General features: G+C 39.3%; 1 protein-coding gene across 2 annotated transcripts in view; it reads right to left on the bottom strand.

The window, feature by feature from the left end:
• slc4a11 (solute carrier family 4 member 11) overlaps nt 1–14,212 on the bottom strand; it is a 103,955-nt gene extending 89,743 nt beyond the window's left edge. Inside the window, exon 1 of one of the 2 annotated variants that reach the window (XM_063498168.2) lies at nt 14,025–14,212. In XM_063498168.2, coding sequence (XP_063354238.1) covers nt 14,025–14,085 — 61 coding nt within the window. In that variant the 5' untranslated portion in view covers nt 14,086–14,212. The remainder of the gene's footprint in view (nt 1–14,024) is intronic. The other variant, XM_063498171.1, reaches the window with a different exon arrangement.
• Between the last annotated feature and the right edge of the window lie 11,456 nt (nt 14,213–25,668).

Genomic DNA, 25,668 nt, shown 5'->3' with positions numbered 1-25,668 from the left:
GAACTATGTGGTGGAGCTGAAATTGGTTGAAATATAAGTTGCTTTGAAGAACTAAGTCATTCTGAATGAATAGTAGACAGTTTTGAATATGTTCAATTCAAAAGAACATTATTCAAGAAAGGTCTCTTAAAAAAATTACAAAGTATTAAGAAGGTATGTATCCAGGGCTGCGAAAGACCTCCACTTTTTCAGGCTTGACTTAGGAGAAAGCCTTTGGCTGTGTCCTGCACAAGTCCATCTTATTCCTTGGGCTTCTTACTGTAGATCCTACGTATTAAAGTTCTACAATAACTTTTCACCTTTAAGCAGCATTCTGTGCACTTCTCTTTCCTCAAAGCTACAAAGAGAGTTGTGAGAATAGAGAAAAAGCCTCTCTCCTGAGAAAGAGTCCTTTAATAAGGGTCACTCAATCTGAGGCACAAAGAGCTTCTCTGGTATTTGGTGCATTTAAACCAAGTGTTTTATAGCAATAAAGTTTACAACAAAAAAAAAAAACAGGTAATGTGCACTCAAAAACTCTTCAGATTTGAAACTACTTTTTCCAACTTAAAAAAGGAGCATTTTGCTATTGATTTTGCCCCAGTCAACCCATCTGAGTATGATTAATGCTTTCCAAACAGAACCATTTATTTCATCTGGTTAACATTTCTGTATTCTTTTAACAACACTATCCGTCTGTCTGTCTGTCTATAGATAGGAAAAAACGCAATTATTGTAATGTCAATTTTTTCACAATGTATTCCAACTGCATCTATATGATTTGTTTTTGATTAAATCTCTAGAAAATGTTTTATACTGGCTAATAAAGCTGAACTCTTAAAAACACACATCAAAACCAAACATTGTAAGCACTGTATAAATGCAAGCACTACCAATTTGTCCTCAAGTGAAAATAAATATACTGCCTACTTATTGAATCACACAAAAGATAAAGATAGGCTAAAAGTTTTGGTAGTGACAAAAATATTTATGTGTCACATGCTTTGTCACTTCAAGATTCAAAGACCTTTACAGGGTCTGTATAGTAAGATTGCAGAAAGGCAAAAATCAAAAACAAACAACAAAACACAGACACTAAAATTACTATTGCGTCAGTAAAGCTCCAATTTCAGCAACATTAACGCAGTAAACAATTATCATAAAGGCTAACCTGCCTGGTGCAAACATTAGTGTTAGCTGTTTAACTGTTCCTAATCACTCTATAGCCACAGTAGTTGTCTATATTGCACCAACCTATTGTTCTAATCTTAATTTTTTAAAAAGACATAGCTCAGAATTTCATTTTCTCTACGATATTGAAAATACAGGGTGGGCCATTTATATGGATACACCGTAATAAAATGGGAATGGTTGGTGATATTAAAGTCCTGTTTGTGGCACATTAGTGTATGTGAGGGGGCAAACTCCTCAAGATGGGTGGTGACCATGGTGGCCATTTGTATTAAGTTAAGTATTACGGTGTATCCATATAAATGCCCCACCCTGTAGTATTGAGTATTTTCATGGTACTGGTATTGAGAGTGAAATTATGCAGTATACAGTCCCAATCAAATGTTTAAGACCACTTGAAAAATGGCAAAAATCATATTTTGCATGTTTGGATCTTAACAAGGTTCCAAGTAGAGCTTCAACATGCAACAAGAGGAAATGCGAGTGAGAAAACACTTTGAGCATGCAATTTATTGAAAACAATAGTTAAACTTAAACAGGCTGTTTTACAGCTGATCAAAAGTTTAGGACCACACCTACCCCCCCCCAAAAAAAACCCAAAACAAAACAAAAACAAAAACAAAAAACTGTAAACCCCCCCAAAACATAAATCAAAGTTCCAAACAGGAACTCAGTAATGAGTAGCTCCACCGTTTTTGTTGATCTGTTCAAAAATTCATTGAGGCATGTTCGATGCAAGTGTTTCCATGAAGTGAGTGGCAACATTTCTCCAAGTGGTGAAGACAGCCACATGAAGGGCATCTACTGTCTGAAACTGTTGTCTATTTTTGTAAACTTCCCTTGCCATCCATCCCCAAAGGTACTCAATTGGATTTAGATCAGGGGAACACACAGGGGGGTCCAAAAGAGTGTTATTCTATGTTATTCTCCTGGAAGAAGTCCATTGTCCTGCGAGCTTTGTGTACTGTAGCGTTGTCCTGTTGAAAAACCCAGTCGTTACCACACAGACGAGGGCCCTCAGTCACGAGGGATGCTCTCTGCAACATCTGGACATAGCCAGCGGACATTTGACGCCCCTGCACCTCCTGAAGCTCCATTCTTCCACTGAAGGAAAAAGCACCCCAGACCATTATGGTGCCCCCTCCACTGTGGTGCGTAGAAAACATCTCAGGTGGGCTCTGCTTGTCACGCCAGTAATGTTGGAAACCATCAGGACCATCAAGGTTAAAATTTTTCTCATCAGAGAATAAAACTTTCTTCCACCTTTCAATGTCCCGTGTTTGGTGCTCTCTTGTCCAAACAGTCAGTTCTGTGGTGTTCAAGGAGATGAGGCCTTTGAAGACGTTTTTTGTTGTTAGTCTCAGATGCCGCCCGATGGTTATGGGGCTACAGTCGGCACCTGTAACGGCCTTAATTTGGGTCGAGGATCGACCAGTTTGATGGATAGCCAATTGGATCCTCTGGTTCAGTGCTGGTAAAATATTTTTGGGTCTTTCTCTTGACATTTCTGTTCCATAACCCTCAGGATCATTTAAGAAATTCCAAATCACTGTCTTATCACTGTCCTACCTCAGCAGTGATGGCGTGCTGCGAGAGACCCTGATTATGCAATTCAACAACCCGACCACGTTCAAAAAGGGAACCGTTTTTTGCCATCAGAACTTCATGACAGCGTGACTACCTGACTGAAAAAGACAATGAATCCACATTTTTGCACAGATTTGGCCTTTTAAAGGCACGGGGTCCTAAACTTTTGATCAGCTGTCAAACAGCCTGTTTCAGTTCAAGCGCTCTTTCCAATAAATTGCATGTTCAAAATATGTTTTGTCTCACTCCCATTTCTTCTTGTTGCATGTTGAAGCTCTACTTGGAACCTTGTTAAAATCCAACCATGCAAAATATGATTTTTTGCCATTTTTCAAGTGGTCTTAAACTTTTGATCGGGACTGACAATCCCACCGCAAAATCAAATTACACCTTTACATAAATAACTAAATAAATAACATGGTGCAGAGCCCTACTGCAAGTAAGTTACATTTCCTGTGTCTCTGTATGTTTTGTTATGTTCAAATTTTTTAGATAATTGCAGTACTTTCTCTGGCCTCATACAACTCTTACACTCTACAATAGAGTTGGAGACCATTTATTATTTCAAAGGGAAAATATTTTTGAATTACCAAAAGGTATTCTTGGTGCGGTCGGCAGGTTGCCAGCATGACATCTTCAACAAATTGTTTTGATGATCAGACAAGAAGTGGCGCAAGATTATGCAAACTGCTAAATGCAACGATACTTCAGTATCTGGGGCTGTGGACCTTCATGTCAGATAGCGGGCCAAGGCTACATTAGCCATTACTAGCAATGCACACCGGAGAAAATAGTTGGCTGTCAAGTCACATTCTAATGAACAGTGTACTCTTTTTAAGAATGTGGCAAATTAAAGCAAAAAGAAGAAGAAGAAGGAAAAATTTTTTTTAAAGAGGTACTAGATGAGGTATTCTGAGTGTATCAAGTCAGTATATAACTTTATAATACCTTAACCTAATACATAATAAATCTAGACATAATCACAGTACATGAGACAATACTGACATTATTATCTGACTCCATTATACCTCTTGATTACTCATATTGTCAAAATGATCAGCACAAAAGTGATTAACTAATGAATGCTGGGTAGCCATCAGCATGACAGAATCAGCCCAATAATAGCCTTCACCCAGGCACTTTGAGCAGCAACAAATCCCTCCCCTCCACCCTTAATGTAAGCTGTCCTGGAAACCTGAATGACATAACTGACAAAAATTGTAAAATAACAAGTGTAGTGCAACAAGCACAGAGGGAATGTTTCAACTCATTGAATTGAAGAAGGCTGGCTAAGCACACACACACACACTTACTAGCACCTTTTTGCTTGCTGCAACAGTCTCCTCTATGCAATGGTCTCTTCTGCTCAAAGGTAAGCGTTTCCTATTGATTTTCACTACATAGACCTTCGCAGTGGCTGAAGTGATTAAACCAGCAAGCCTGTAACCCCTTCATTCGTAATATTTCTATTAATATTCATACTACTGACCAAAAGAAAATATCATCAACAAAGAAAGAAAAGAAAGCTGATACATCACAACCTTAAAAAAAAGAAGGTACAAGATACATTTTTCCTTAAATGCTTGAGTATGATTTGGATATTGCAGGCAGCATACAGAGTCTTTTTCATGTGTGAATAAATGCACAGTGACAATTATATGACTATTATTTTCTTAATTTATATTAAAAACGATTTCCTAGTGATACAGGAGCACATACACACTGCCCTCTGCTGGAAACTGTAGAGGCTGAAAAAACGTACTATTGTCAATTTTCTAAATATATTTCTATTCTGCAGTGTTTTCTCAGACGCCGTTTGTATTTTAAAATGTTTAAAATCGATTAGAAGGCATGCATGTATTTATGTGCAGTATCCTGTACAGTATTTGTCTGTAACAAATGAAGGATTGTCTGATCCAGATGCACAAATGTGCAGAGAGGAGAAGCAACACTGAACAGAAGATTGTAGAGGTGCCCTTTAACTCCAAATTTCCCCTACATATTTCCCTCTTCACTGTGATACTCTGTACCCACGCACGCATGCACACACACAGGAAATGTTTGTTGTCTTTATATTTCCAAAAGCCCTTATGGGGAAGCAATGCTGACACAGACACTTTTTAACTTTGAAGTAAGTGAGGTAAATGGTCAAATCAGCAGCATGGATTGTCCTGCCTCACTTTAAACGCCTCTCTTTAAAAGAAAATCCAACAAATTTATTTGCATATTATAATGGGAATAAAATAATAATGCAGTTATGTGAGTCATAATATTCCCTGAACATTACTAGTGGTTGGGTGAGTCATATTTCGCCCTATCCTAAAGCCAAAATGACAAAAGAGTATATGTGCTGAATGTGATATGTGCTTAAAGAATGTGTCAAAGCTATTTTGGGGGGTAGGAATTTATAATTGCATCATACTCATGATTCAAGATCCAGTCTGCAAAATTGCTTCATTTTATCAGCTGAACTACAGTCTCCTACTTCGTGCTATTAATATTTTGCAAGACTGCATGTCACATTATCAAAATAGATTAAACTGTCTCATTTTGAAATGAAGCCCTTCCCTTTGCTTGTCCTGAAAGACTTCAGAGAGAGAGAAAAAAGTCGCTCTGCAGCAAGCTTTAAAATTCTGTGCACCTACAGAGCACATTAAAACGCTACAATAAACCGCAAAGGGCACCTTGTTGCATTGTGCTCCAAGCAGGAAGACAGCAAAGACGCAGTTAGTGGACAAACACTGGGTGGGATTTCCTTTCCTCTTGGCTGCTGCCTTACATTGTCTGTTTCCATATGCTGGCCAAGGGCCGCAGACATGGACAATAACAAATTGTGTCTGTTTTGAAACTACAGACAGACACACAAAGATATTCAAACAAAATAAATGCTCTCCATCATGTGCGTGCATTCTGACTAGGATTGCAGCCAAGGTAAATCAATTTCTAACACTTATCTTCAACATCGACGGTTCAAATGTTAACCTGGCTGGTGCGCGCCTTAATGTTAGCTCTTTAACTATTAGCAATTACCCTGTAGCCACGCGAGTTGTATATTGAAATTACCATTATGTTAAAATCTTTATTTTAAAAAAAGACACGCCTCTTAATTTTGTCAAGTTAAGAGACGTGTAGTATTGAAAATGGCATTAGGTATCAAGCATTTTTATAGGTATCGATATTGAGTGTGAAATTCTAATATGGTGACAACCCTGCTCCAAACTTAAACAATCATACTGTACAATACAATAATCATAGTTTTACAACTGTTTACAACTGTTTATTAATACTCACAATTGTATATTTAAAATCTGTATAGTTTTCATATTTCTGTATAGTTTTCATATTTTTAACCATATGTATAACCTGTTCATAGCTTGTACATACTTATAGTATATTCATAACATACCTTCATACCGTGTACATTGTAACATACCTATAATAGATCCATATTCTGTAATATATCTATATTATTGCTAAAGCACTTTCTGGATGGATGCAAACTGCATTTTCTTGCCTTGTACTTGTGACATGTGCAATGACAATAAAGTTGAATTCTATTCTAGTCTATTCTAAATTAAATCTTGACATAGACTAAATAACACGCTGGGCACCCGTCCCATGGGTTTCATATAAACAACACCTTCTATTGATAATAGGGCAGGGCAATATGACCAAATATATTTATCACGATATATATTTGAAAATTTGCATAACTGACAATATAACTGATGCAAGACAAAATACTTTACAACTCCACAACTTTATTAGTGCAAAAAAAAACCCCAAAAAAACCCCAACCCATCACTGTATTTTCACTTAAACAAGCAGCTGGTTTTTTTATGTGCACTAAAGCTATATAAAAATTTAACAGTGCAAATGCAAATTCCTTGCTGACAGTTTAACCAAAAGGCATTTCCAGTGGAAATTGGCTGACATATCCTCAGCATAACCATGTATAATATCCACAAAACTTAAAAAGAGGTTATACACACACATTACGGTAATATTATGTTGAAGCACAGAACGTATTACTCCGTGAGGCTCCTGACTATGGTCACCGTAATGCTCCGACAATCCATAAGCGTTGCGGCTTCATAGCTTACCAAAGTGATACTAAAACATTTTTGACAGATTTTTGAGTGCCGCGTACCACATAAAATCGGTTTGGTAATAACGACGGCCCGCTTGCATGCTCTACCACACATTGTGCTTTGGTGTGTATCTGACGGACGAAAGCTAAACCAGTTCCACACCACTTTAGTTGCGCAATTTTTACAAACCAAGTTTTGTTCATCTGTTTCATTCAACGATCCGCTTTCGCCCTTCTCATTCTCCGTCGCCGTCATGCTACCTCCGCCATGTGGGTAAGAAAACAAAGTGCGCGTTTTACCCATATTCTATCGCGATATTTCATTTTCCTATCATTGCCTAACATTATACCGGTATTACCGTGAATGGTATGATATGGCCAAGCTCTAACTGATAACATAATTATTTTTTGTGAGCTTATACAAGAATTATGTTTCTGCAATAGCCACATAATGTTTGTTATACCAATATGTTTGGTAAGACTGTGCTGAATTTGGCAAAAGAGCTAAAAATGTCAGCGGTATAACTGTAAGTCATTTTGTAACAAATTTTTAATTTTTTATTAACCAATCTGTCAACAGATTTCTTTTACTTTTAAAAATGTATAAAATGTCCAAAAAATAGTAAATAATATCTATCCTATTTCGCCAGAATTCAAACAAATGACTAATTATCAAAATTACTGATATTTTCTGCAATTATACTCATGTTCATCACTATACATGTGATGACCAAATTATATTTCCAAAATCATTAAGTAGCAGCTGTAGTTGAGTGTTTAAGTGGCCCAGACTGTTGAAATCCTGTGGAAAGCAGTTTCATCCATGTCCTGTTGTATGTTTGCTTACATTTTAGAAACATAGTTAACTATAGTATATTTACAATCATACTTTTTTAAAATTTATTTGCTATGTTGGAAGTTCTGTCAATCAGCAGTCCATTTCCAAACATTTAACTTATTAAATAATTGTCTAACATATAAAGTAAATATATTACCTTGTTCAACATATGCCCAGCCAATCCCTTGTTGGTAATCTATTGGTGGATATGTATACTGGATGTATATAATTGGTTTCTATGTTTTTCTCTACTAGAAACATTTTTTCCACACAAACGTCTATACTGCAATATATTTTTTGATTTGCCTAATGAAGGCTACAGCCTGAAATACATTGGTCATGTAATAAAGTGGTTATTCAGAAGCATTGCTAAAGTTTCAACCTCTTAACATACAGCGATACAAAAGACAGAAATTTTTCTTTTACAGACAAGTTCGGTAGAATAGTGACTGTCAGGTGATACTACAATTTGTCCTTATCACATGATATTTAAGGCTGTATAAGGAGGTTTCAACTGGCACAGCTGGCCCGTGCAATGCCATCAGGAGGTCCCACAGAGAGTGTGGCTCCAATCATGCATGTATTAACAAACCTACAGTGCCTGGAACCCACTGAACAAACGCGGTTACCTGTTAAAGCTAAACAATTATGGCTATTCCTTTGACATTACATGTATGTAGTATAAACCATTAAAAAAAATAACTAATGAAAACAACAAAGATGAACTACTAGTTGCTGATCACTATAATTTCTCAGTTACAGGTTTCATAGACTCCTGATGTCCTTCATGCAGTTACCTAAACATTTTAAACAAGTCTATATCAATTTGACCCCCACACAATGATGTGCCTAATTAACCTGACAAATAAAGGGCTTCTAAAGGCAGCTGAGAGAGCTGGAAGTTAACTGACTGTCCACACTTGCTGAGGTGATTGATTAATAGCTTCACCAGGAGCTACTTGATTCCAGTGCAGTTCTGCCAGACAGCAGCTAATGAATGTCACTTAACAAACAATTAACACTGTTGACCAAATTCCCGCGCGTCCATGAATACACCACTGACCTAATTTGAAGTCAGAATAAAGATGGAGAAAGAGTTTTAGGCCCTCAGATAATAGTTCAAATAATGTTTGTTACTTTATAGTTTTAGAGAGAAATTATTAAATTCTGCATCCATCCAAGGGCATTAATAGTTACTGACTAATATTCAGTTGTTAGTTTTGAAAATATGTTTTTAATGTAGTCCAGAATATTTACAAAAAGCAAACAGTATTTTACATCTTTCCTAAATCAGACATCTATGTGACAGTGAAGGGAACTAAAATGTAAGACTAATAAAATTTTGTCATGGTATATACAGTCTTTAAAGAATTTTGTTAAGAAAAAGGATAAAGGCTTCCTCCTGGCTAATTCAATGAATTAAATAAATTAATAAAGAAAATTTATTACATAGATAAAAACTGCCATAAAGCTGTCCTGCTCCTAGAAGCCTAGAATAACCACAGCTGTTTAAGATTATCAGAAGAGACAAGCAGCCATGAAAGTAAAAGAACTGACAAGGGGGCATGTATAAAGCTGATAATCTTGTTTCAATACAATATTGCGCTGGAAAACCTTAAATACTGGGATGAATATCGATGTTACTTTGACACGTACCACCCACCCAAACATTGTGGCAAAACAAGCACACTCCAGCAGCCCCATGAAAAATACAACGCCTCTTCCCTGCAGGACAAAGATTCCTGCTCCAAACTCTCCACATCGCAGTCTGATCAAGCAACCACCAAATGCAATGATGATGAACAGGGGACCCACCCCACAGCCCAAAGAACCCGCCGCCAAGGCCCAGTAAAACCAGACACCTTCATACAAGCCCCCAACGATTAAAATTGAAATTGTTTTAGCAGCACAACAAATATTAGGCATGGGGTATAGGTAGTATATTCAACCACAAAACACCAATATTCAGTGAACACTACACTTTTTTCCTCTTAATGTGACCTGTACTGTACTAACAGGGTTATGGGTGTATTCTCGGGAGCAGGTCAACATGTAGAGCATGGTGTTAACAGCATCAGAGAGAGAGGCTCAGATCCCACTGGAAACAAAACAACATGTATGCACTCTCAAGTCTGGGAGGAGCTCAGAGTGAAAGTGCCAGCCGGATAGCATATATATAAAAAAAAGTGGTAATCCTGATAAAAACAGACCGTTACACAATACAGACTGGATGATGTGTGGGGAAAAAAAATGCTTGTTTGGGGAAATTCAAGGTCAAACCAATGTCTTTTTTTTTTTTTTAAATAAGGCTTTGAACTTAGAGGTTTCTGAACTATAAAGCTTCTGTTTTTCAATAGCCAATTAATATTACAAGATAAGGCAAAGGAGGGTTCAAAAGGCTAATTGTGTGTCTTTCTGTGAATTGTTCCATTTACAAGCACCTTGATTTTATGATGTAAGAACTGCAGTACTAAAAGAAGACCTAAAATTCAACATACTGCAAGCCTACACATAGAAAAAACTGTTTTATCTTTCCCCATTTATGTTACTATTATTATTATTATTATTGTTAATTTTCACATGGTGATTATTTAACATGATTACTCATTAAAAGTTGCCTTTAGCTGTTATTTTTGTGCTGTCATTAGCTGGCCTAATTGTTGTAGTTTTTATCTAAAAATGTATTAATAATAATAATAATAATAAAAAAAAAGCAGGGTGACTGGCTTGCAGAGGAAACCCAGCATAACAAACCTAGAGCAAAATGTCATGAACTCAAGCTAGGCAATCAAAACTGTATTCTCTGTCAGTATGTGATGCACTTTGGCTAACTGTTTTGACAGATTGCATGTGTTTCCTCCTTTACATGTAAAAGGCTTGGTACACTTGAAATGAGCACACTCAGCATTTGCTGCAGTTAAGCGCAATCACTCTTAAACAGCCCTCATGCAAACTCTCAAAGAGAGAGATCTCTCTTGCGAACAGGAAACAGATTATGCATCACTGACAAATTTGCAAATCAGAAACAAAAATGTGCAAAGATGTGCAAGATTGCATTCATGAAACAGTAATAAATATGAATTGTATACTGTAATTTCTCCAGTGTCAGGTCTACAACCAGAAATCTTTTTAATACTCCACGATGAGAGGGTCAAAGACCCAGCCACTGGATGCAGAGATCTACCAATCAAACTTTATTACAGCTCTGACTGACCGATTCACACCACTTTTAAATTAATAGGATTTATTTCTCTGTCTGAGGAAGAAACTGAGCGTTTGAAGCCAGAGTATCCACACAGAACCCATGTAAGCATGAGAGAACACACAAACACAAAGGAAGAGCCCATCCTGCTAGTGGATTTAAATCCTGCTGTGAAGCACCAGTTCAAACAACCACCACCATGTCGTTTTGACGTAAAAAGGAAACCTACTTAAACAACCCTTATTTCTACCAGCATCTTTCCGGTTGCAGAAATAAATTGCTTTCTTTTTCTTGGCCCAAAAAGTTGATTCTGTCTATCTGGTCTAGTGTTTTCAGTGGCAGAAATGTCTCCAGTCTCAGCTGACTGCAGGTTCCCCAATATTATAAACAGTATATTTGCATAATGACTGAAACTAGCAACACTGACAAACAATGGGCTGTGAGGTCCGTTTCTGGATTATTTATATGCAAATTATCATTACCATGAGTACCAGTTACACAGAGTTGGGGAACGGCTGCAATCACAGCATTGTAAGATGGTGAAAGATGTATCCTTAGGCCCCCTACTCAATTTAGGGTTGGCCTCTTTGACTCCCCGCTCGAACCAGCGGGGCTGAGAGTGGTCCTTTGGGGTCATCCTGTAACCTCTTACGATTCAGTGGCTGGAACAAAAGTGAAGAGAGATGTAACATCGTACAAAACCATTGTTTCATCTGCCTCCATAATGACATCTCTCACCTTCTCAACAAAATCCAAAGTGTTCTGGATGTGGTGTTTAGAGCTGCCTACCAACGGGTTGAGGATCGTAGCCAGAAACCTTGAGATGTTATAGGTGACCAAGTTGATCATGCAGATTTAGGTATACAGATTTGTCTTAAAGGTACACCCTGTTTATGTATTTTCGATCATCATTAGTGGTAGTTGATCAATGGTCAAGAAAACCTCCATATTAGTGATCAGGAAACTGACCTCACAGTATATTGTTCATCAGTGGTGCTAGTTTCAGTTATTATGTAAGTCTACAGTTCATTAGGTTGGGGAAACATTGAGTTACCAAATTAATCTGTCCCATAGATTAGCCCATTTCCACTGATACCCAATCCAACTTTCTGAGTCAGGATCAAACAGATATACAAACCAGTCAGATAGATGTATCCCTACATAGATAACAAAGGAACTACTCGAGAGACCACAATGTACCTAGGTATACCTAGGTGATGCTTGGACTGAGTACAAGAAACCTACAACTTAACACTGCGTAGATAGAGTGCTTGCTACTATTCAAGGGTAACAGGACGCTGATAACCATCACCAGGAACACAATGCGGCTGTGAAGGCAAACTCCAAGGCCACTGCAGAAGCCACATCAGGGGAGGCATTATCTGTACTAACAGAGTGCATTGTCCACAATGCTGTTCATGGTTCACAGCCATCATTGTTCAATCTCAAAAGGTAAGTGACCATCAACCACCTCATATACAAGATGGAATAATTTATGAAACTCTACTGATAACAATTAAAAACAACACTGATTTAAACTAATTTCCTTGAAACCCTTTCCTGATCACACGCATGTTTATCTGCAATGCTTAAGTTTCTCCACTGTATCAAAATGGCAACAATTTAACTCAAATTTAATTCTGAAAAAGAGGACAAGGTCACAAAGTAGCATAGCAACAAAGAGAGGAAGGAGGGCAGCACGGTACAGTCATACTGTCAGTTTCCCCTGACAGTATGACTGAGGTTCACGCAGACAACCCTGTGGATCTTTTCAGCCACAACAAGGATGCTCTGGGTTATATCCAAGTCTGAAGCATCACATGTGGACTTGAACAGGGCAGACTCTTCCACTGAAAGCTGCTACCCATGCACAAGTTTAAGAGGTACCACAACAGAGCAATATCAGCTGGGAGTGGTGCACAAGTACATGAGAAATGTGAAAATCAGCCAAATTTAAAGCAGGTTAGGTCAATTTTTAATTCATGATGTCTCACCTAGTACAAATATGTCAGGCTGTATGCCAGGAGTGAACAAGACATCCACTCATTGATCCATTTCACCAGGATCAATGGCTAGAAGATTGGAATGTCATTCAAACTGGATATATCCAGTGGATGGTGGCAAAGAGAGGGAAGATGTTTAGAGCTCCAAATAGACAAGCTGCCGCTGGCCAACCACACATACTGATGGTTGGAAAAGAGCAGAAGACTAGATGGACAGAGAAAATCCACAAGACAACAGAGGAGCATGACAAGGTTGCAATAACAGTGGACACATCACAATTTAAGATCAAAGTTGTTATAAAAGCTAACTAACTCCAACTACATCTGAGAACCCTGTCTGAAAGAACACAGCCTTAGGAACATCTAAAGTGTGTAAAATCCTCAAACTCCCTTAAGATCAGATGCTCTGCTGGAGGATGGAGGATCAGAGCTTGAGAAAAAACATAATACCTCTCACATGGTGTTATAATTTTAAAAAGGTCACAAAATCAGTGAATGACTCTAAAATGTACTTAAATAATCTTATCAGTGTGCCTCACCACTGAACTTGCTTAAAATCTTAATGATGTAGAAGGTAAGGCTGATTCTGCTGTTCTATATTCTTGAAGACTGAATGAAATAAATATCAGTGTTTTATGGCTGCAGATATTAGACGCCATATTTCGCTTTTGTTAGACTTAAAGCTGCTTCTTTGCATGTGTTTTGGCGCCAATGACAGTACTTGCGCCTTGCTTGTGTGTTCAGCATGTACTCCATCCATTTATAATAAGTTCTGCTGAGAACTGAGGAAGCCAATTGTATTTACACATATAATAATCCCCCCCCCCCCCCAGCCTAAATCATGTCTTACAATGACAGTACAGGTAGTTGTTATGACTCATTTAATTAAAACAATTATTATTGTTAATCATACACACCTGTCAGGACTGAAGCCAAAACATATTACTGAGTGTGTTTAAGATGAAGACTTGTACCACACTCTTTAAGTTGGCCATCCGCTTGCCTTGTTTTTAACTCCGGTGCATAACAAGTGACTAAAATAAGAAATACAGTCCTTATATAAGGTGAACTGTCACGACAGGTCACCTGTGAGGGAAAACATTAGCAAAAAAGTTTTATGTTTCCACATCTTACCTTTAGTAAAACGATTCACTGACGGCGCCCTCACCTTTCCATCGTCCTTAACAGTTTTCATAATGTTCCCGGTCTCCAGAAAATGTCGAGAATATATTCTTTTCTTCTTCCTCCTCTTTTTAAAATAAAGAAACCGAGCAATAACGAAAGGTTTGACTTTGTTTTCTCCGGTCGCTACATTTAAAGAACTAGAGAAAGTGTCATCAATTAATTAACGGTGGTAGTCAGGTGCTGATGACCGCACGCGCCCGCCGAGTGCCTGAACACCGGCCCCGCCCACCGCTCGCGCTGCGGTGCGGACTGTCACATAACAGTATCCAGAGCGGGAACAAACTGACTGGCTACAGTGTTCCAATTTACTGAAAGCAGTCATTGAATGCGACACCTGCTGCCCCCTGATACAGCGCGATTTTAGATTTTATACTGTTTCGATTACACAGCAGAAAAATGACAACTGCATGATGTAAAACCTCTTATCATTTTTACTGATTGACAGTTTGTTTGTTTTTTAACTAAATTATAAATAGAAAATAAGGAGCGGGAGGGGGGCGTACTGAATATTATTAGCATTTTTGTATCACAGTCTAATTATGTATTATTTTATATTTAAAAATAGCAAGCCAGAGAGCAGAAATACAGAAAACTTCCTCGAAAATCATCTACTTTGTAAAAGAGTAGGTAATGATTACTTACTTACTGACTCTTATTACTCTTACTAAATAGTTAAATTTTATTTATATAGCACCAAAGCACAACAACAGTCTCCTCCTGGTGGTTTATACTGTAAAGTAGAGACCCTACAGAGAGAAAGCCCCCAAAAAACAACAATCCACATACCATCTAGGTCATGCTTCTGGTAGCGTTTGCATGCATGGCATTCTGTCTGTGTGGTCTGTGTTATTAACATATAGAAACTACCGTTTAAAATATGTCACATTTGACCTATGACTTTTGACCTTGAAATCAACATTACTTTGATTTCAAGGTCAAAGTACTATTAAGGTTATATAGAGTTCCTTACGTGACCTTGGTAATCTGACCTCTACTTGAAGGTCAAATAATCCATGTCCAGGTATTTACAAATCAGTACCTCTGATCCATTATCTGCTTCAACATAATGTTTGTGTAATGAAAGTAAACATCTGTCACGCTGCCCTAGTCGAATTTTTACCACCCTAGAAAATTCTTAAAGTAGGCTTAAAAAGAACAAAGAAACAAAATGAATATACAGAAAATACAGTATTATTCCCTTAAAAGTAAATAACGCCCAGAGAGTGAGCTGCCTTGGCAGAGGTTTATGCTCTGTGAGTGCTTCTTGTTCGGTGCTGTTATATGCTGGACTTTGGTTAATTATATAACCTACAGAACTGATTTGCCCCCGGTATTTGTATCAGTAGTTTACCATAGCTTCTATGGTATTATCACAGAAGGGCTTATTGCCCATTGATGTTTTTGGGATTTTTTTCAAACTAGACATTGTTACAACAAAATTGGAATACATAACTTACTCATTATTAATATTATTTTTAGAAGCCAGCTGTCCAGATTATGTGGTTTTTACACCACATTTGCCAGCTGTTAAAATGCAGAATTGCTATCAGCTGAGTACTCTGAGTTCTTAGCTGCGGCTGTTAAGTTATATTGCTCTGCAAAGTTTTTTTTATTATTTCCTGTCAAGACCCCTCAGGTAGATGTGCTATATAAAGCACTTATTAGAACACATTCACAAAGGTGAACATAACAGAGACCCTTTGTGATCAAGCGTTTGTTTGAACATCATAATACACCCTTTCTTGGGTTTGCAATAGAAACTAAAGCCCTAAGTTAGAAATTGTTTTTGTCATATTGGACTCAGGTTGTCACTCTGGCTGCCGCATCACCACAGCCTTGCCACAACTATGACTAAATCGGTCTTTTAGAGTCTAAAAATAGCATAAAAGAGAGGTCTCTTGTCCACGTGGGATTTATAGCAACTGATTTTTGTCTTCACCTCCTGCGGGGTGCAACACTCTCACTCGTTCTTGATCTGCTGAAACAGAACACGTGTCGAAAGCTACATGTGGAATAACTAGAAAGACAACTGAGCACATTGCCGTGACTGGCACCGAGTTAGTTATAGAATTGATTATTGAGGGCTTCCGCAGTTTCTTAGATCACGTAACAGCAAAGGCTAACATTTGTTTGATATGTTTGAAGAATACAAACCCAGTCAGTCCCTTAGATCTCATCGTAACAGCTTTTTTTGCCTGCAGTCATAACCGAGCTGCACACACACCCACGACCCCCCAATGCGGTACCATAACTTTCAAGTCAAATTTGTGTTTTTTTTAAATTCCCCTGCTTTTGTGTTATTTGATCCACTACATTTCTTATGGCGTTTATTTCTCCATGTATGTGTGTGGGGGGTTTTTTTGGTTATAATTTCAAATTTCAGTATTATCACAGAGACCATTTGGGGCTTTCAAAGTTCTGTGTAGTGGAAACTGTCATTGATCTCGAGATAGTACCTATGGGGAGAGCTGTATCAGCCGGAATAAAATTTTAGATGTTAATTAATGCCCATTTGGACTGAAAGCACACAGTTTATTACACTGCAGAAGAATCACACACAAACCTCCTGCACCCAAAAGCGAGTGGGATACATCTCTTCTTTTTCAGCCTGTGGTTATTTCCTTCAATTCTCTGCTGCGTCAAACATCTCTCCCGCCAGTGCGTCTCACCTCTCTCTGAGGTGGAGAGAAACCCCCACCGCACCCAATCCCGCTCCTCCACTCTCCCTAATAAGCCAGGAAGAGATTCCTTGGCAGACAGCTGTTCCAGATGGCATTATTACTCTGCACTTTCCCAGTCATCTGGCCCGGGATCCAGCACTGGCACAGGTGGCGGTCCCTTTGCTGTGCCTGTGCATCAATATCAACACCAACATATGGCAGTGTTATATAACACTGTATCTGCTGGGTGATATGTTTCTGTGATAATCCAACAAGTTCTCTTTCTTTCTTTCTTTTTATTTCTGTGGCGGGTTCAATCGCCGTTCAAGGACCACTTCCCTTTTCTGCAGTGTTTATGTACGCAGACGAAATGCACTGAAGATGACAGAGTGTTGTGTTGAAAGTAAAAGGTGAGAAAACCTCGATGCTCTCAGCTCCCTTGGCATGAAAACAGCCTGAAGCCTATACTTGAAAAGCACAAAATTGGTTTAGCTTAAAAGTTCAAAGCGTCCATGATGTATATACCAGATAATACGCGGACTGCGCTTTTATTAAAACGCATGGCAGGCTGACTCTTGCTGCTGCATCCTTTTCTTTAGTTCAATTTACCCCTTCACTCAGCTTTATCTCCACCATGTTTTTGATAGCGTTGGGGTGTGTGTGTGCCACTGAACATGATAGCTCGAAAAGTTTTGAATGTGTTCTCACAAAACTTTGTAGGGGTGTAGAGTAGGGTCATGTTAACAACCCATTAACATTTGGCTTACATCTACCAAGGTCAACTTAATGATTAATAGGTCAAAAATATACAAAAACCTTTAGAACATTGAAACTATGATTCTTACAAGTGTGGTGAGTATTGTCAACATATAGAGAGTACCATATAAAGAGTCAAAATATCATGTCACATTTGACCTCTGACCTCTGTGTAAGAGTTAATAGGTTGATCTGAAGGTCAAAGTGACAATAATCCTATATAAAAATACATTTTATATTTCTTACTGCCATTGTTGGTTTTTAAAACATAATGGGAAATAGGGATATTGTTCCCTATATCCCAATACTGGGATTCTAAAGAACACAGTACTTTGGACTTCTGACCTCAAGGTCAATTAGACTCAAATTGTCATAGAAAGTTTTTTATCTATAAAACTGGGCTTAATATTCTATTGCCTTTTTTGTATTAGCAACATTAAGGAAATTATTTATGAGGATTTTAAAAAAATCACATTATAGTTTGCATCCAAATATCAGGTCACATTTGATTTCTGGCCTTTCACTTTTACATTTCATGTCTGCCAAATAGGTCAATGTATTAAAATAGGTTCACAAATACCAAAAAACTGCACTACAAACATCTAAATAGGCATTTAAAATGAAATAAATATATACAAAATACAAATACTATTCCTTTAAAAGTAAATATTGCGCATAAAGTGAGCTGCCTTGGCTGACTGTTGCACTCGCAGTGTTTCTTGGCTCTTATGCAGAAACGTTTTGTTACACTAATGACTTTCTGGTGTTCCCACATCAGTTGCACACATATTTTTTTAATGTAGTAATTTTTTTTCTTTTGATTTTTTTTTTTTTAAATTTTTGTTCAAATTGCTGGTTGAAATAGTTTCCTCTGGTCCTGAAAGTGAAAAAACAAACAACAAGGAAGTTACTTCATGAGTCAACAAATGAGTCTAATATCTCACATTGAATCACACCTTATCATTTTCACATACAAAGAAGATAATAACTTGGAGAGTAGCGAGATTTAGAAGTGGAAGAAAAACTGTTACCTTCAAAACCGATCAGACAGATAAAGGCTGATACAGATCTTATCCAACTGTTGTCTAAAACGTGAATAAGAAATATTTCCAAAATATTTTCCCCACCTGTCTGAGGAGTTGTTGCCTTTTCCTTGTCTCCTTAACTGTGAATACACAGCTATTTGTGCTTATGTGCACCAGAAGCATTTTTGTAACGTCTTTAACGTTGATGTCAATGTTATTTTATGCCAACTCTCTGAATCCTGCCCCTTTGTCACAATCAGCACATGCTCAAACATTAACCCTTCCACCTGCCCGTTCAACAGGAATGGACCTAAACATTAACACTGTACAAACCCGCATATTCAAAATTCACGCGGATACACATGCACAGACTGACACAGATGTCCAATAATTTACACTCACTTGTGTGTCCAGATATGCCGGCGGTGGTGGCGGTGTTATTAGCAAAAGCACGTACCAAACACACACAAGCACATCCAAACATACATTTGTAAGCTTTACAAGCGCTTACAAATACACACACAGACGTCACACACTTCTCAGTTGGGGCTCTCTCTATTGGCTGGTCTTAACTGCTTTGTAGTATTTTTAGGCCTGTTATTCTGGGGCCTGTCCTGGCAGGCCAATGGGAGAATATATAAGCCTCCCACCCTGCAACTGGGGACCACAGAGAACACCCAGTGGAAACATCTCTGGTCGATACTCCGGCAAACATCCGGCAGGCTTTTGAAATCCTCTCAGGGTGAGTATAAGCCTCACTAACATATAGGGATGTAGGAGCAGTTAAACCTACACAGAATGGGTTTCCCCTCCTGCCCTTTTAAGTGTAAATCAGGCATAAATCAGTATTTTGAGAGCTATTTTCATCCATGTTTTTATTTGTTAAAAAAAAAAAAGTACTATTCTTAAATACTTGAGCACACCTAATTATTTTAGGAGAATGGATTAACTTTGACATGATAGGGGCTAGCTTTACTGTCATCTGAAAGTTTTGCTTGAATTGCTCCTCAGGAAGGGGTCAGGGTTAGCTGCTACACAGTGCACACAGCTGATAGGACCTGGTGAGGGACACTTGAGCAGGGCAGATACACGCCACATGGCTTCAAACCAGGTCATCTGGCTGAAGGACAGTCGCTGTGCCAGTCTGCTGCCCTGTCAAGAATAAGCAGTTTTTCCCATACGTTGCTTATTTTAAAGAGATGATGAATACAGCCATCAGTGTGAAGGTTCATCACGTACAGGAAGTTATGGGGTCATGTAATATGACGAAAGATTTATTTCTGCTTTTAGCTGCGACAGTGATTAATGATTTTAGCTTTTGCATTCATTTATGGTTATGAATAGACACGATATAATTGCCAATTCATCTCTGTCTTACACACAGCGCACTGCACTGTATAGAATAAGCTTTCTGCTTCTGTCTTCCGAACAGCTTGCGCACGAGGGATCCCTCAGCAGTTGTGTGTCTCACTCTAAGCAGAACAAGATACGGAGTCACTATCTGCTCATGAGGATAAGCTAAAAATATCTTACAGATAATAACTGAATTTTACATTTTATCCACCTTGTCTCTGGACAGGATACCATGCATCCAGCATAATGTCCGCTGAAGTTGCAATTCAAAAGTTTTCTTTTCCGTTTGCCTGTGTTGCACACCTTTCTCAGGAAAACGATGTGACCCAGAAGGGATGCATACAGGTGAAAACCCTGGAGCTTCGTGAGCTTCAGGAGAATCCTGTTTTAAGCAATCCGAGCTCAGTTAGGGTTATAGGAGCTCAGGCACACAATGAGAAGCAGGCACAGGAGAGTCTACCAGAGCTTCCTCCTGGACAAGACGTGGCAGCAGCACAGGTCCTGGTCTGTGGTGAAGCCTCCAAGAGTACTGTGCTCTCCAGGCAGTGCGTGTTTGAGAAACTGATAGTGGAGAGCGAGGACCAGCGTCCCGCTGCAAAGAGACAACTGTCGTCTGAGAGCGCGGCTAGAACCATCACGGTGGTGAAAAAGAGTGCTGTGAGGAAGGAGGCAGATGAACCAAGACACTTGCAGCAAAAAGCACAGCTGGGACAGAGGCCGAGAGCGTGTGCTTCAGTAACAGTGACGAGAAAGCACAGAAAGGACCTCTTCACCAGCTCAGACGTGTTCCACAGGGTTGACTCACATGCTGTGAGGGCTGGAGCAGAGGTCAGAAGTAGTTTTGTGTGCGTGTGTTTTTTTAAGTGTCTGCAAATCTATCTGCCATTTAGCGCTTAATCTTAGTGCTTTAGCTTCAGCAGTGAGTCACACTAGAACACTTTCCATATGCCAAGATGAACAGAACTGCAGTTCAGTCAGTTTCAGTATTTGGTTAGTTCAACACTAGAGAGACACAGAGACACAAAGCTGTAAAACTGTAAGGAATTAAGGTCATTCCAACTGCATGAAAGTTTGTGAGTCCATCTTTGCCTATGTTAGTTACCTTTAAAAAGCTGTGATTTCTAACAGTGCATATTGTTGTGTTTGTTTTGGAGTTGAAAGAAAAGTGCGTGTACAATGTGAAAACAATTGTACAAAGCATCACAAAGGAAGCCAGAACTGAGCTGGAGAAACTTCGTGCCATCTGGGTCTGGCTGTGCCACAACATCGGTAACTACAGCCCACACAAGCCCACTGCTAGGTTTCGCTAATGCGACATATTTTTGAGTTTAAGGTGGCGAATCCATCAATGTTCAGCAGCATTCACTCATACAGGTGTCATTCATCCTACTGTGAATAAAAGGAAGGTTGCTTTCACAGAGTATGATGTGAGCGGGTACCTCGGCCACTCAGAGAAGCTGAGTTCACCAGAGGAGGTGATTGCGGCTGGCCGCGGTGTTTGCTGCAGCTACTCCAACCTTTGTACGGAGATGTGCAGGTAAACACAACACCTCCGAAAACAGCTGTTGTTGATTTGTGATCGCCAGTTTATTAACTGCTGTATTAAAGGCCTTCTGAGTTTATGAACTCAAGTTTGAGGACACGCGATATAAAAACAAAAAAGCCATGAGCATGTTGTTTGGTTTGTGTTTACAGAGAGGTGGGCATCGAGTGCCAAGAAGTGCCAGGCCACAGTAAGGGCATAGGATACCGCCAGGGCCAAAGCCTGAAGCATGTGAAATCTGATCACCTGTGGAACGCTGTGCTTCTGGGAGGACAGTGGTTCCTATTGGATGCCTGCTGGGGAGCGGGACGAGTAGATATGGAACATGAAAGCTTTGTGAAAAGGTGTGAAAAGAAAATGATTTCAACACATTCACTATTTAGCGGTTAGGTTGCTGCAAACAATACCACAATGACACGGCGGTACGACAATAATGACTGAAGTTTAACAGCTGCTTATTCGAATAATCCCATGACAGGCAGCAGGTTGAGTCTAAAACCAGCACGCTGTCTCTATCTGTTCCTTCAAGGTTTGATGATTTCTATTTCCTAACGGACCCGGAGGAGTTCATCGATTCGCACTTCCCTGATGAGGAGAAATGGCAGCTCCTAGACATACCCATCTCCCTGGAAGAGTTTGAGAGAAGGGTCTTCAAGACCTCAGCCTTCTTCAGTATGGGGCTTAGGCTGATTCGGCCACATCACTGTCACATTGTCACAGGTTACCTAACAACTTTTTTGTTTTGTTCTTCTGGTCAGCTTTCTTTTTTTGGTTTAGTCTTATTGTTGAATGTCATTATGTTTTAATCAAGAATGCACTCATATTTATTTTTAACATCTATCTTCAAGTACGTTAAAAAAACAAAAACAAACGCTCTCTTGTATTTTCTGCTCAGATAATGGTGAGGCAAGTGTGTCCCTTGGCTTCTCAAAGCCAACAACCTTTACCTATGAGATCACCCAGCACCAAGACCTCCTCCACTGTGGTGCTTCAGAGCAGAAAGAGTCTATCAACTCTTCATTCGGTATCCTAACTGTCTCCCATCGGAGCATGAAGTTGCAACTCCTGCCACCCGCAAGTGGAATGTACGATGTGAAGGTGTTTGCTAGACCCGAGGCAGCTGCCACGCCTCTGGTTTGGGTTTGCTCCTTCACAGTCGAGTGTCCTACCCCCAGAGCGATGGAAGAGATCCCAGAGAACCCCTTCTTGTCTTGGGGCCTGCAGCCAGTTGCAGGATCTCTTGGAGTCACAAGCAGCAGCCAGAGCAGCGAGGTTGCTGAGGTGGACGAAGGTGTCTTTGATTTGGTGCTGAAGACCTCCAGGCCTCTGATGATGCTGTGCGAACTGGTTCACCCAGAGATGGATGCTGCCATAGCCAAACGCTGCCTGGCTACTCAGATTAAACCAGACACCCTGACGTGCCACGTCCTCTGCCCTTTACATGGCTTCTACCGGCTGTCGGTGTTTGTGCGGGATTATGAGAAAATGGAAGTCAAGTTCCAGAACACTGCAAATTTCCTGTTGCACTGCAAAGGGAAAGTGGTTAGTCCTCATGAGCTCTTCCCTCCTAACCTGGGCTCAGCATGTGGCCCAGGGACCCGGACGTCAGAGGCGGGACTGTCCAAATTCAGTCATACAACAGCAGTGGTGATTACCCAGCAAGGCAAATGCAACATCACCTTCCACAACCATCGTGACCTTGAGCTTCACACTGTGCTCAGCAAAGAAGAGAACAAATCAGCAGCTTTTCCACTTTCCCGCTATTTGTTCTGCACATACACAGACACAAAAGTGACAGTGAGCATCAGCCTGCCTGATACTGGGGTATATCGGCTGGGCCTCTACGCTAGGATAACCCCTGGTGGAGATTTTAACCCCATGTGTGACTTTATTCTAAGGAACATCTGCGATCAGCCGGGGATCCCTTTCCCTTGTGTCTATTCTGCCTGGAGCAAAGGCTGCGTTCTCTTCGAGCCTCGTGTGGGCCTGCTGGAGCCCGCCTCATGGGTTCGCTTCAGGGTACGGGTTCCAGGAACCCAGAGGGTAAGCGTGGTGGGAGAGACACGGACTGACCTGAAACTTAATAAAAGCAGAATCTGGGAGGGTGACGTTTTCAGTGGAAATGCTCTTCAGGTACTAAAACTGGCTGTCTCCTTAGGGGACTCCAGTGACATGGCTGTTTTGATGACCTTTGACATCAAGCAGCAGGACAAAGAAGTGTGAAATCAAAATGGGGGGTGGGGGCTACTGAAGCAAATCGCACTCAGAATACTTGCAAATAATTCAAACTGTGAGCTCAGATCTTCTATGTTTAACTGTATTAACAAAGTGCAGATGGAGGTATGTTAAAGCTTTTCAAAATGAAGCATACAGTAAAAGGTACAACACTGGAGATTTTCTACATTTCTGAATACATTTATTCAAGTGCATGCACAAGTCTTGAAAGTAGACAAAAAGAACAAAATTAAATAAATAGCATGGAATAAAAATTAGACTTGGTCATTTGGTTATTGTGAGAAATGGTCAAATAGCGCATATCTGTGAGCGGCAGAAGTATGTAACCCTCTAGGATTAGCAGTAAATTTAATGGTAAAATTTGAGGTAAAATCAAGAGCAACTGGAGACACTGATCGGTTAATAACTGACCTTCACTAAACATATTTAGGGAAGTGACTCAAACCACAAATTATAATTCAGAGTATGCCAAAGTCAGATTCAACAACAATGTTCAACAACCCTTTAGAGGAGAGGTTTACCTGCACTCCAAGAATGAAAGCTGTGATAGCTTGTGAGGCCCCAATTGGGACCCTGGGTAGCTCCTTAGTGACAGAAAGACTCTCTTACAATGGCTAATGGTCATGTTGCTCATCTCAGTCAGTTCACCAAGAACACATTGAAAAAATGGTGCGCAAGGTGCACAAGTAGAAAGCTACTGTTCTCCAAAAAAGCACAATGGTGCTGTATAGACCTTGGTGCCCTCTGCCACTGTAAGTTGGATAAGCAGTTTAGTCATTTAAATCTTTTAAATGAGAAGCATTGTGTTTGTACAGAACCTTTTCCATCTGTGAAACATGGTGGTGGTAGTGTCATGGGACTCCTTGCTGCATCTGGATCAGGACAGTTCTTGATTAAAGCTACAGTGAACTCTGAATTATAACACCGATTGTTGATTTTTTTTTTTTAAAAACCCAACAACACAGAGATAATTAGCCATTCAGCAAGACAATATCAAAAGTATCTAAAAGAACAGTAGAAGAAGAACAAAAACATATTTTCAATCAAAATTTTTAACTTTAACAGAAATTATTTTTAAAAAAGAGCGACCCAAGAAGGGAAACTTACCAAATATTGCAGTCGAATGAGCTAAAATTCTTCCAATCCAAACAGTTTTAAATATTTAAGGGTTTGGTTCTCCAAACACAAAAGATACTGAAAGAAAAAATTAAATTTTTTTTCCCCTTCCAGAGAGTCAGTAAAAGATCAAAAGTTTTTGTGGGCCATTATTTTAAGTGGGTTTTCAGAAATCTAGTTTTCAGATTTCTAAGTCTAAAAATGTTTTTGGCTATATTTATGCAGAAAAAAACCAGTTCAAAAGGTTTGCAAGCTTTTCTTTCTCTTTCCTGTAACTCTATAAGAATTGATCTTAAAATATGTTCTTGCAACTGTATAAGCATTGCAGCAGTGTAGTATTATAAATACAATCGCAAACCAACATGACATTTTTATTTGAAAGCTATTATTTGATGCAGGCAGTATTCATCACCAGCAAACCTTCAAGCTTGACAATGGTGCTCAGCTGTGGTGCTCAGCCGTGATATTATACTGATCAAGAGAGCTGTGTGTATTATTATTGTTATGAGAAACAAAACTGCATTATGAAATGACGGCTGTCAAAAACTGTGCAATAAATATATACAGTGATGGTGGTATGTCTTTTGTTTTCTGCAGTCACAGTCACGCAACGTTGCAATTTAAGTCTCCAAATTATGTTAATTATGCAATAAAGGCCTGTTAATGGTCGTTTTACAATTGTCTTACTTACACTGATTTACCTGGTAGCTTCTGGAATACCTGTCACAAGTTCTCAAGATTTATTGTGAAGATTTGCTTCACAGGAGTGCTAAATTAGACAGCTATTACTTTACTGGCCTTAAAGTACAAACAAAAATAAGTTCCATTGAATTTCACTTTGTAAAAATGAAAACATCTAGCACAGTGGTCCATTGTTGTAGAGACCTGGACCCACTCAGCAGGCT

This window comes from Pelmatolapia mariae, linkage group LG16_19, assembly GCF_036321145.2.
Source record: "Pelmatolapia mariae isolate MD_Pm_ZW linkage group LG16_19, Pm_UMD_F_2, whole genome shotgun sequence".
NCBI classification, from domain to species: Eukaryota; Metazoa; Chordata; class Actinopteri; order Cichliformes; family Cichlidae; genus Pelmatolapia; species Pelmatolapia mariae.
This window is presented reverse-complemented; position numbering and strand designations above follow the sequence as displayed.